The sequence below is a fragment of the Budorcas taxicolor genome, chromosome 11 (assembly GCF_023091745.1).
Source record: "Budorcas taxicolor isolate Tak-1 chromosome 11, Takin1.1, whole genome shotgun sequence".
In the NCBI taxonomy this organism is placed as follows: Eukaryota; Metazoa; Chordata; class Mammalia; order Artiodactyla; family Bovidae; genus Budorcas; species Budorcas taxicolor.
The window spans coordinates 128,152,556-128,166,047 of NC_068920.1; the positions used below are offsets into that span (position 1 = coordinate 128,152,556).

The window sequence follows — 13,492 nt, forward strand, 5'->3', positions numbered from 1 at the left end:
CTTCTACTAGCCTTGCCTTGCCTAACTGCCCCTGACACAGGCTGGCCTAAATAACCCTATGAGGTAGTTGCCATTATTTGCATGTTAGTGATAAGGACACTGAGGTTCAGAAAGCTTAGATCCTTCCTAACAAGTTCTCCTGGCTGGAATGGGTGGAGCCTGGGTTCTGCTGAGCTTCCCATGTTCTTCCTATGGCTGCATTCTCCTGTCAGTGGGAGTGGGATGAGCCCTTCCCCAGAGGTCCTTCTCCCAGTCCTGTTTCTCCCTGATGACCTCCACACCTGACTCTCAGTTCAGTCCCGTTCACTCAGTCATGTCCGACTCTTTGTGACCCCATGGACTGCAGCACGCCAGGCTCCCCTGTCCATCACCAACTCCCGGAGCTCACTAGAACTTACGTCCATCAAGTTGGTGATGCCATCCAACCATCTCATCCTCTGTCATCCCCTTCTCCTCCTGCCTTCAATCTTTCCAAGTATCAGGGTCTTTTCCAATGAGTGAGTTCTTCACAAAGTTTGGAGCTTCAGCTTCAGCAGCAGTCCTTCCAATGAATATTCAGGACTGATTTCCTTTAGGATTGACTTGTTTGACCTCCTTGCAGTCCAATGGACTCTTACGAGTCTTCTCCAACACCATAGTTCAAAGGCATCAATTCTTCAGTGCTCAGTTTCTTTATAGTCCAACTCTCACATCCATACATGGAAAAACCATAGCTTTGACTAGATGGATCTTTGTTGGCAAAGTGATGTCTCTGCTTTTTAATATGCTGTCTAGGTTGGTCATAGCTTTTCTTCCAAGGAGCAAGCATCTTTTAATTTCATGCCTGCAGTCACCACCTGCAGTGATTTTGGAGCCCAAGAAAATAAAGCCTGTCACTATTTCCATTGTTTCCCCATCTATTTGCCATGAAGTGATGGGACCGGATGCCATGATCTTCATTTTTTGAATGTTGAGTTTTAAGCCAACTTTTTCACTCTCCTCTATCACTTTCATCAAGAAGCTCTTTAGCTCCTCTTCACTTTCTGCCATAAGGGTGGTGTCATCTGCATATCTGAGGTTATTGATATTTCTCCCAGCAATCTTGGTTCCAGCTTGTGCCTGACTCTCAAGACAGATCTTAAGCCAGACATCAGGAGGTAGACCAATGCTCTGCCCTCTGCTCCCGTGAGTAACACTCAGGCCTTGCAAGAGGCAGGCAGATGTCCACCTAGTCCCACTTATGGATTAGCAGATCAGAGCCCTGACAGGAAAAGGATGTCCATGGACCTCAGATGGGTGACAGGAGTGAGGAATGGCCAGGGCTGTGGCTAGCGGGATGGCCTGGCAGAGGACAGTGGCTCTACTGGAATGGAAAGGGGCCCCTTCACTAGCCCTTCAGCTTATTAGAGAATCATCCTTTCTGGGGGTGATGCTCCCGTGAGGCCTAGGCAGCAGAGAAGCCAGAGAGGTGGTGAGAGAGGGTACAACCACAGGCAAATGCTGAGTCACCTTTACAGGAGGATGCAAAGAGCCCCCTGAAAAAGGGGGAGGTCAAAAGGACCAGCTGAGTAGGCACCCGGCCCCCTCCCCACCATGTGCCCGTTCATACTGTAGAGGCTCAGTCATGCTATAGAAGGGCTGGGAGATGCTTAAGACCAGCTGAGCTCTCCCTATGGAGACCCAGGCCACTCAGCTCCAGCAGCCCCAAGCCCCACACCCAAAGCCCCAGGCCCTCTACTACAGCGTGGCCACAGGCCAGTGAGGCCCTCTTTGAGGCCTTGGGATCCTGGACCTTATAGCCCCTGGGGCAACCAGCCATTCATCTCTGTGACCAGGGGGCCAAACGGTGCAAAGGAGGAGGGACTTGAGATTGCAGGCCAGAGGGAGGAAGAATGAAAAGAGAAAAACAGCAGAGGCAGGAGAGGCTGCCAGGCCAGAAGGACACAGAGCTACTGTACTAGGAAGAGGCAGCCTGTGTTGGAGGAAGCAGCCACCCGGCCAATTTATTGTTTATTTTATTACCCTGGGTTGCTGGGCCTTAGGCCAGTGAAGTTGTTTCAGGCAGAGATCATAGCACATTAATTAGTTATTAGAAGAATGTCCTTTTCTGCATGTTCTTCCTGAGACAAGAAATAGACCCTGAGGCAAGGAAATGTAACTGAAAGGAGATGGACACTAGGAGACAGAAGGCCAAGGGCCAGGGGATGAAGAGGCAAGTCTTTATTCCTAAGGGAAGGGCCCCTCTTAGGTTCAGGCTGGAATACAAGATGTGAATGGCCGCACTTAAGGCAAGAAGCGGGGAAGGGAGAGGCTGCAGCTGTGAAGGCAGGCTGGATTCTGCACCCAGGTGCTCCTAGCCGCCCCAAGTGGAACCTTCTCTGCTTTGGGGAGGGGGTGTGGTATCAACTGGCTCTTTTGAAAAGCAACTTAAAAATGTGACTCTTACTACCAAGATTAAGAAGTCAGAAAAAATTAAACAAACAAACCAAAACTCTGTACAACCTTTGGCCTAGTGATTTCACTTCTGGGAATCTCTGAGAAAACAGCCTAATATGTGGAAAAGTATTATGCACAGAGACAGTCAGATTGATCCTACAATGATAGCACAAAATAAAATTAGAAACAACTTCAAATGTTCAAAAGAAGTAGATTGGTTAATTGAATAACTGTATATACATACAGTGAGATATCATGCGGCTCTTAAAAATAATGCTTACAGAGATTTAAAAATTTACTCGGGAAATGTTAATGCTATAAGTGAAATAAATCCACATACAAAATTACATTATGGCATGATTTCAACTGTGTTATAAAATAGCTGAAAATACTGGAAAGACATAATATGTATTATATACACATATACATATATTATATACATACATCATATATATGTGCTAAATTGCTTCAATTGTATCTGACTCTTTGCTACCCCATGGACTGTAGCCCACCAGGCTCCTCTGTCCATGGGGATTTCCCAGTCAAGAATAGCGGAGTGGGTTGCTATGTCCTCCTCCAGGGGATCTTCCCCAACCAGGGACTGAACCCGAGTCTCTTATGTCTCCTGCATTGGCAGGGCAATGGACATGAGTTTGAGTAAGCTCCAGCAGTTGGTGATGGACAGGGAAGCCAGGCGTGCTGCAGTCCATGGGGTTGCAAAGAGTTGGACACGACTGAGCAACTGAACTGAACTGAACTGAACTATATATAAAATATTTAAAATGGTTTCCCCTGAGTTGTAGGATGATGATGGGGCATTTTTTCATCTTCCTCAAATTTACTCTTGTCTGCATTTTCCAATTTTTTTTTTTTTAAATTACTGTTCAGTGGATTTAATGAGAAGAAAGGAAAATATGTAATTTGGTTTTGGAGGCCTTCCCTGTGCTGCCACCCCTCCTCCCCTGCTGGGATCCTCTCTCTCAAAGGGAGATAGCTTTTGATGCACGAGCTAAATTCGGTTACTGACATGAGTGGGGAGGGTGAACGCTTGTACTCAGCGGATAAGAAAGAGGAGGGCTCTGCCTCTCCCAGCCTTCCTGTCTCCCTCAGATAAGGAGTAATCTATAGCAATTCGGCTCTGCCACCTTCTTAGACCCAGTTAACAGCCAGCATGACTCAGGCAAAGCCAGGAGAGTGTCTCAGACAAGAGGCACTTAAACATGTCTGCTGTTCTGGGATCTTGCCCTCGGGGATGTTGGCTTCTCCCCACCTCCCCTCCCATTCTGCAAATGTCTACTGGGAGCTCCTGTAGCAGAGACCCCCGAGCAAGGCCCCAGGGAGCTAGGCAGTAAGTGCTGGTGCCACAGGAAGGAGATGTTCTAAACAACCTACAAAGAATTATAACCAAGGTGTGGCCAGAGGGCTGGGGAAGGCCACGTGATGGGCAGGAGCCATGTGTAAATGGCCTGTGCTTCCCATGGGGCCAGGTGGAAGATGCATGTTACAAAGCACAGAACCAGGAGGCTCTGAAGTATCTTTGGCTGCAATGGGCGTTTAACAAAAAAAGGGAGATGGATTAGATCAGGGGTTTTTGCCCTAAGGTCCAAGGCTTGGACTCCCAAAATTATATGTAAATTTGGGATGTAGGGACTTTTTTGTAAAGATGGGTTCACAGACTTTTTGAAAAGTTAAGAAGCAATGAATTAGATTCTTTGCAAGGGTCCTTGCAGGTAGGACCCTTTGCAAGGGTCCTAACAATATAAGACCTCCAAAAGCCAACAATCCCCCTGGGTACCCAACTTCAGAAATCACTCAGCCTCTCAAGCTGAGTGACTCCAAGGATGTCCACCCCACAAGGAAAAACTCAGCTGATGTCCTGTTCAGACATGTCATGTTAATATGGTGTGTGCCCTGCTCCCAGAAGGCTTGTGTTAAAAGCTCAGCACTAGGGAAGATTTGAATCTGGAAAATCAGGAACTAGGCTGTGAACTTTTCTGCTCTTCTCACCAAACAAAGCACAGTGCTTTGCATGTTGCAGGTCAATGAATGGAAACAAGAGCATCCCTGCTTTGAAACCTTCCATAGGAGATGAGCACCATTGACTCTGCGGGGGCAGAGGGGAACTGAATGCATCACCACTTTCTATAAGCCTGACTCTCAACACGGAGGGCCACTCAACACAGAGCACCCTCAACAGCTTTCAGGCCTGTGAATGTGTGAATGAGACCAAGGAAGATGGCCTGGCCTTGAAGGCTATGTGGCCTGAGGGCTGGAGAGAAGCCTGTCTTCTAAAGATACGAAAGGTCCTTATCACTCTGGTGGACAATAAGTGTGAAGGCCGGGTGGACAGCTGACTTCCTGAGGATCCCTACAGCCCGAGGATTCTGTAATTCAAGGGGATGGATGACTCACCCTCAAAGTTATAGGCATTGAGCCAACCATCTCCTCCCATGCATCTAGGACCGCATCCCAGGTCAGCCTCCCATCCTGTTATATGGTTTGGACAATTCATTTAACCTCTCTACGCCTCAGTTATCTTGCCTGCCAAGTCAAGGAGCTGGATGAGACCGTGGCCAATATTCTGTCCACCTCCAAAAGACTTTAATATGATTACTGAGCTGCGAAGATCAACAGGAAACAAAATAGCATTCTGCCTCTAGACACTGCTTGTCTCCAGTCGCCGAGAGATATTTGTAAAGAGCTCTGATTGGAAAAGGAAATTGATGAAAGAAGGACAAGTGGGCTCCGTGGCCCATCTCCTCAGCTGCAACTGTAAAGCCCCCATGTGAGTGACTGAAGCTTTTATAAGGCAAGGGAATTGGTCCTGACCATCAAGCACATGTCCCTACAAGGAGATGGTGTCAGACACCCCCACCAGCCTAAGGTATTCTTGTGACCAGGATACATCTCACTTGTGCCTCGTGGGTTTCAGTTTCACCATCCATAAAATGGGTAGCATAGGGATGGCTCTGAACTTTACACTTTATGGGCTGAGTGCAGTGGAGAGGTGCTAGGTAGGATGGAGCAAGGGACCATCCAATGAAATTATAGGGCAAGTTTTGGACAACCCCCATACAAGGATTTCTTCAGAGATTTCAAGTGAAGACTTATCTCTTGTCCCCAGGAGGGACATCGGGAGTGAGCAGAGGGTCTAGCGCTGGGCAGCTGGGTGGGCTGCTGGGGTACCCTGGCTGGCTCACCTGATGAAGGTGGTCTTCCCGGTGGAGTACTGGCCCACCAGCAGCACCATGGGCTTGTTGTCGAAATCGGCATCCTCCAGGGCAGGAGAGTGAAACTCATGGAAGCGATAGTGCTCTTCCAGGGGCAGCAGCTTGGTCCTGTAGAGTTTCTTGAGCCCATCGCTTACGGTCTGGAAGACCTCGGGGTCCTTCCTCCGGCGGTCGTCGGAGCGCAGCCAGCTGAACATCGCGGCCACCACTCGCCTGCTCGCCCCCGGTGCGCAGTCCCAGCAGGAGGGCTTGGAGTCGGCGACCCCGGGTCCTTGGGGAAGGTGTCCCGCGGGGAGGGCCCGCAGCCTCACCGGAGCGCCGGGCTCAGCCGCACCATGGCCAGGACGCAGGGCTCGGGGGTCCCCGGGTCGACGGCGTGGGACCGCGAACGCGCTCTTTCCCTGCTTCTGGGACCAAGCCCAGCCCCGGCTTCATCCAGCAACCAAGGCCGGAGAGAGGAGAAATATCTAGGTTGGGCGGGAGAGCTGCGATCTTGGGAAAAAAGTCAAACCTGCAATTAAAAGGTCAGATGCCGGGTCCCCCGGTCTCCCCCAGCTCTCTCCCACTTCGGCTCGAGTGCAGTTAAGGGATGCTTCGAATCTGTTCCCGCCCGCCCCGGAGGCTCAGAGGAGGCGGCGGCGCTGCTCAGCCCGCGGACAGCTCAGCATCTGCAGCCGCAGCCCGCAGCCCCAGGCGCGGGTTTAAATGCCAGCCGTGCAGGAAGCCGGCTCGCGGAGGAAGTCCCCGAGTACTGGCAAGGCTGGCGCTGCCCTGCGGCCCCGGCGGGGAGAAGCTGAGCAGGGCGCCGCCATGTTTGTGGGCAGTGGCCCCACTGGGGACCCGCGACCGCTCGCTGCATGGGAAGGGAGGGATGCTGAGCTCTGTGGGAACGCTCTGGTATTTCATTCCCGGCCTCTGGAGGTTTAATTTGGGAACAGCGCCCTCTCAGGGACAGCTGCGAAGACAGAGTTGATCTGCTTCACACTCTCCCTGCTCTTAAATATAGGCTTCCCTTTAGTTACTGAGTTCAGTTCCTTAGGATGACAGGTTCTCTATTGTTAGGTAATATTTTTCTTGGCGCATGGAAGAGTCCAATATTAGCTTGCCCCAAATGACCAACACTATCACTACCCAAACTTTTTGCTTGGTCTAGGTGAAGTTAAACTATTCTCGTTCATTCATTTGTTCATTCCTTCCAATAAAATCAAACAAAATAAGCAAAACGTCCACAAGTATTAAGCCAGTATTACGGCACGATTTTGGTGACTGTGGTTACAAATTTGATCACCAAAATAAGCACATAGAGGCTCTCTTTTCCAGGAACTCCAGCCAGGCCGGGTTTTAAGAGGAGATAGGAACAGAAGGCCTGGGTGCATAGCGGGAGGAGGCATCCGCATCCTTTTTGTCTGGATAATTTGAGGAAGGTGTCACAGAAAGCCTGACTGTGAGCTGGATCTTAAATGATGAACCCATAGAGAAGAAGGGGGACATTCCAGGCTGAGTAAAGGGCACTTGCAAAGGTAGGGGAACATGGAAGAACTTGGTGGGGTGAAGGCAGAGTCAACAGTTTGCTACCAAGAGTATGGAATTCAGGAGGATGGGAGGGAGTGACTGAGGCCAGGCAGAAAAGGTTTTACAGAAACAGGAATCACAGAAGGAATAAGGAATCAATAATAACGTTATTATTAATCATGGTTAACATGGACCAAATGCTCACCATGTGCAGGGGCCTGGGCTAAGTTCCCATCAGGTATTGTTTCATTTAACCTTCATAGCTTCCCTGGTGGCTCAGACGGTAAAGAATCCACCTGCAATGCAGGAGACCTGGGTTCGATCCCTAGGTTGGGAAGATCCCCTGGAGGAGGGCATGGCGACCCACTCCAGTATTCTTGCCTGGAGAATCCCCATGGACAGAGGAGCTGACATGACTGAATGACTAAGCATAGCACACAGCAGCTCTATAGGGCAGATCACGTCTCCAGTTTCATGCCAAGGAGAAGTGGATGAGAACAGCTGGCCAGGCGGGTGTAGGCAAGAAAGGGTGCATTGTCTGCAGGGAATTTAAACACAATAATAAAACCAACTCAAAGTCGATCTGCTTTATATTTGCACCAGGGACAAAACACTCCCTTGCTGCCAGGGCAGATGGCTTCCACATACTCCTCTCCACAGATGAGGAAAGAGAGTAGGCTCATGGGCCAGGTGGGACTGTTAATGTGGGTAGCGGTGCAGGGGAGGGACTGGAGAAACAAGAGAGGCTGGAGGCCAAAAGACTGATTCGGAAACTATTCAAAAATTCAGGAGTCGGAGTAATTGGGATGAAGAAAAGATTATATTTAGGAGATTTTTTTTTAATGGCATAGAATTGATAGATCTTGGTAAGCAGTACTATGGGTAAGTCAGAGTCTAGGATAATTCTGAATTTCCTACTGTTGGGGGCAAGGTGGTTGGAGACACTGTTCCACCAGTTTGGAGTCAGGAAGAGAGCTGACTTGGCATTTAAAGTCTGAAATGTGCTCAAGGTGCCTGTGGGAACTCCAAGGGGAGGAGTGAGGCGAGGTGCAGGGATTTGGGTGGGGATCCTTAGAGGTGGGTGCTGGCTTGCATCCCCTTGGTTACAGTTCAGATCTCTTGACCCCCTCCTTGATCCCCAGAGCTGATCTCCTCTTTCTGAGCTCTGTGCACCTTGATTGAGAAACCACTCAGGTGAATATTTCACCCTTGGTGTTACTTTAGCACTGGCATGTGAGCCTACAAGGCAACTTTCAAAATTCTTAACAACTCAGATGGCATAGGAATGGAGCAATCAGAACACTCGTCTATCTTTCCAGTGAAGCAGGGCCTAAGGCCCCCTGCCCGTTTTGGGTAGAGATACAAAAAACAGTGAAAGTATATTACAATAATAAAACCCACAAAGAGCATTCAAAATATACAATTAATGCCTGTCTTAATAAGAAAAAATTCCAATAGAAAAAATTAGCAGAAGACTCCAAAATTCCTTTTATAAAAAGAGACTACAAGACTGTCCTATAAATATAAGATGTTAAACCACATTAGTAGTGTTTGGGTGATGGGGAGGTCTGGGTCTGTCCATGGAGAGAGGCCAGGATGGCCAGGGTGCCAGCAGGGAAGTCAGGGGGGTCCTTTATTGAAAATATTTCAATATTTTAGTAACTAGTACAGCCATGATATTGTGTAAAACTCAACATCAGCCTGAATACCTAATTTACTCAGTACACATTGATACATGTTACTCCAGCTCTTGGTGGTAAAGAGTTGATGAAGGTCTTTGGGATGCTACGGACTTTAGCCCGCCAGGCTCCTATATCCATAGGATTTTCCAGGCAAGAATATTGGAGTGGATTGCTGTGCCCACCTCCAAGTGATCTTCCTGACCCAGGGATTGAACCTGCATCTCTTACGTCTCTTGCATTGGTGGGCTCTTTACCATTAGCACTACCTGGGAAGCCCGAAGAGTTGAGAAATATATCTTTTTAAAAAAGAACCAAGTAATTATGTAGCATGTCTGTATACTAGCAATAAAGAGCTACAAAGGAGAGCTTTTTAAAAAGCTATGAAAAAAAAAATACCCTATAGATAAATCTGACAAAAGATGTGCAAGACTGTTAAATGAAAAATGATAAAAATCAATGGGAAGATATGAAAGAAGTTCTAAATAAATGGGAGAGATGTACTATGTTATGAAAAGATTTCGTGTAAGAAAGATGTGAATTCTTTACAGCATAATTGCTAGATTCAATAATTGATAGAATTTAAATTAAAATTTGAACAGGGTTTTCCATGGAAATTAACAAGATGATTCTAAAATGTATATAAGACAGTAAATAGTCCAAGAATAACTAAGGTATTCCAGAAGAAGAATGAAGAGAGGCAAGTGTGAGGGTAGAAGGAGGAGGAGGGGAGAAAAAGGAGGAACACAGCAACAACAGCAATAGCAACAGTTAGAGGAGGGAACTTGCCCTAGTAGGTGTCATTATCAAGTTGCAGTGGTAAAGGTGCTGAGGTTTTAGCATAGAGATAGACCAAGAGAAGACGGACCCAGTAAAATAGCCGGCAAATGGAAACCTGATATATACAGAAGTTGCAGTAGAGAATGCATTTATAAAGTCAAGAAGAATTCCTTCAATAAGACACCAAAATCACTGCACATAGTGATTGCAGCCATGAAATTAAAAGACACTTGCTTCTTGGAAGAAAAGCTATGACCAACCTAGACAGCATTAAAAAGCAGAGACATTACTTTGCCGACAAAGGTCCGTCTAGTCAAAGCTATGGTTTTTCCAGTAGTCATGTATGGATGTGACAGTTGGACCATAAAGAAAGCTGAGCTCAGAAGAACTGATGCTTTTGATTTGTGGTGTTGGAGAAGACTCTTGAGAGTCTCTTGGATTGCAAGGAGATCCAACCAGTCAATTGAAATCAGTCCTGAATATTCACCGAAGGGACTGATGCTATAACTGGACCTCCAATACTTTGGCCACCTGACATGAAGAATTGACTTACTTGAAAAGACTTCGATGCTGGGAAAGATTGAAGGCAGGAGGAGAAGGGGATGACAGGGGATAAGATGGTTGGATGACATCACTGACTTGATGGACGTGAGTTTGAGCAAGCTCCGGGAGTTGGTGATGGACAGAGAGGCCTGGTGTGCTGCAGTCCATGGGGTTACAAAGAGTCAGACATGACTGAGCGACTGAAGACACCAAAGTGCATATTGCAAATGAGATTAATACATTTGGTAGTAGTAAAGTTAAGTCACTATTATTCAACTGACAATACAAAACAGAATGTGAAGATATTTGCAATACATGAAACCAACCAAAGAACATTCAAAATGTACAATTATTGCTTGTGCATCTATAAGAAAAAGACAAACATTCCAACAGAAAAAAATATATTAACAAAAGACACAAATTTTTTTTTTACAAAAAGACTATGTGACTCCTACCCTATAAAAGTAAGAAAAGATGTTGAACCTTATTGGTAGTTAGAAAAATGCCAAACCACAATTGGACAGCACTTCACACACACCAAAATGGACAAAAAACACACACTGGATGATACTGAGTGATGGTGGAATGTGGAGCGATAGGAACTCTCGCTCATCACTGGTGGATGTGTAGACACTGGCATAAATGCCTAAGGAAATGATTTGGCATTGCCTGGCGAAGCTCAGGGTATATGTGTCCTCCATTCGCTCTGCAATCCCACACCTACACTTTATCTAGAGAGACTCTTGTCTGTGTGCAGGTGCATAGGGAGAGAATGATGTTGAGGGCAGCACTGTTCTTAACAGCAAAATATTAAAAACAATGAAATTTTCTTCACCAAGAAAGTGGACAAATTGTGCCATGTTTATATGATAAAATTAATTTCATATAGATTCTTTACCATCTGAGTCACCAGGGAAGCCCATAATAAAATAAATAGTATACAAATGAGAAAATGCGGGGATGGGGTCTGATGCCAAAACATAGCGCTGAGTAAAGAAAACCCGAGGTACTCTATGATGCGAAGCATATGAAATACCATGTCTCTTAAATTTTAAATCATGAAGAAAGCATTTCTTGTTGTTCATGATACTCAGAAGTTTTTTTTAAATGTAAGGGAATATGTATGTGGCTTTCCAGGTGGTGCAAGTGGTAAAGAATCCATGTACCAAGAATGGAAGAGAAATTGGGGATGGGTACACAGGTGTCTTCTACTCTATTTGCTGTGTTTTATTTCTTAAATTTGAAAATGAGTATTTGGGTGTTTATTTATCATTCCCCCTATTCTTTCAAAGAAAATTCCTTGGGTACACAATGGTTACATTTTTTCTTTTTTTGTTGAACACACTTTTAAATAACATAATAAACCCCTGGTGTACCCATCATCCAGTCTGAGAACTGGAAAAATTAGCAGCAATTTGCATGTATCTATGTGTTCCTCCATTATTCTGTCCCTGTCTCCTAGCTACCCCAGAGCTAGACACTATGGAATTTATTCCCTTGGTTTTTAAATTAATATTATCATTAACAACAGCATATTGTTGAGGTTTCATGCTTTAGAACTTTCTAAAAAGCATATCCTGCGGCACATAGTCCCCTGAAACTTTATTATTTTCCTACTCAACATTTTGTCAGCATTTGCTTTCAGCCCCATCTGGCTCCTAGCTGCCTCCCTCCTACCACGTGCTGCTCCTAAACACACCACCTGGCTCCTATATTCTGTTACCCTGAGGTTCCCAGGCAGCCAGCCCGCAGTCCCTGTCCCCCCACATCCTCACTGACCTCAGGAAAGTGGCTTCACTCTTCCAGTTTCAGCTCCATTATGAGTAAGAGTGTATTTTTAGGGTGAATGGAGACAACGTGTGTCTACTGCTCAATGGCTGCCTGATCCATTGACGGTGCTCAGGGTATATTGTTGGCTCTTAATATAATAATCTGTTATTTTTACCCATTTTGTGGGTACTGCCTTGTGTTCTAGACCGATTTAATAAGCCAAGTTAATTTCATCATCAGTGAGTAACTTTTTTTGGTTCATTTGTATTGTAACTGAGGGTGACTCATGGGGTCCAAGAAATGCAGTTGCTAATGGTGGCATCTGTGGCAGTTGCTTTAGGCCCCTGAGGGTGACACTATTAAACTGGGCTTTTGCCTTTTTCCCCCTTTTTCTTTCCTTTCTCACCAAGACCACCAAAGTCGCGTTAGAAGTAGAGGGATGAGAGTATGGAAACTACATTGGGAACCTGGAATTAAAAAAAAAAAGTGCCCTGGCTCTAACTTGGGGATGTTAGAGAAATCAGAGTGACAGTCCAAGTGGGGACCAGTGTCCACAACCCCAGAACCTGAGCCTCTACCAGCCTGGCCCCTCCCAGGTGTGTACACCTTAGTTTACTCCTTTTGTTGCGCTCTGTTGAAGAGGAAAGTGCATCAGCTCAGCCAATTCCTCTTATTGAGAATTAGGCTAAGCTGTTTAACTTCTTTTTATGACAGTATCCTCATGTGTGAAACCGGGTCTAAGAATGACTGCACAATGCTGTTGTGGGGAAAAATTGACACAATGTAGGTTAAGGACCTAATGCAGTTTTATAATCTCTGTATAAGTATCTATCTACAGACATAATTATATATGGCATAATTATATATAAATACATAAATAAGTATATATAAACAGTAGTTTATGCTCAATGAACAGTAGTTCACTTTCCCCTTGAATGAATGAAAACCAGCTGCATACAAAGGAAGGGAAGTCTAGAATAAAAAAAAGGAGATGAGGAATTGTACTCAAGAAATTTATAAACAGAAAAGGCGATGAAGTAACAGGCTGAGTCCAGTTGTTCAGTTGTCCCTGAACAGCTTGCCCCATTGGTACCTTTATTGCCACATGTAGTTAATTGCTGAGACTGTCATATACAGCAGCTCTCATGGGCAGAAAGATAGTTTCATCCCTAGGTGTACCAGGCAGAAGCTCACCTGAAAAGTCCAACATCACAAGCAGGAAAGCCCACACTGTGGGAGGCAGCAGATGTCTGGCTTTATTAAAATGTCTGCTTGATGAGCCCCTACAGCCCAGTTTTCTCTCTGAGAACCTCATCTCCCAAAGGCAAGACATTTGTAACTTATGAGGTATGGGCTGTGATTAGAAAACCTCATCACCTTCATCATCAGTCTCTGTTTTCATAGCACTTGTGTTTCTAGAGGGTGGGCATTGCCCTCATAGCATCTGGCCCTCACAGCAATGCTGAAAGTGAAGATAGGAATGTTTCCTAGAGAGGCACATTCATGCGCAGAGAGGTTGAAAGCGTTACCTACACAGGCATCCTCTGTGGAGCTATCTAACAT

General features: G+C 46.0%; 1 protein-coding gene across 1 annotated transcript in view; it reads right to left on the minus strand.

The window, feature by feature from the left end:
* Positions 1 to 5,842, minus strand: part of EHD3 (EH domain containing 3) — a 30,141-nt gene extending 24,299 nt beyond the window's left edge. The window contains exon 1 of the mRNA XM_052648889.1: positions 5,616 to 5,842. Coding sequence (XP_052504849.1) covers positions 5,616 to 5,842 — 227 coding nt within the window. The remainder of the gene's footprint in view (positions 1 to 5,615) is intronic.
* Positions 5,843 to 13,492: the final 7,650 nt, after the last annotated feature.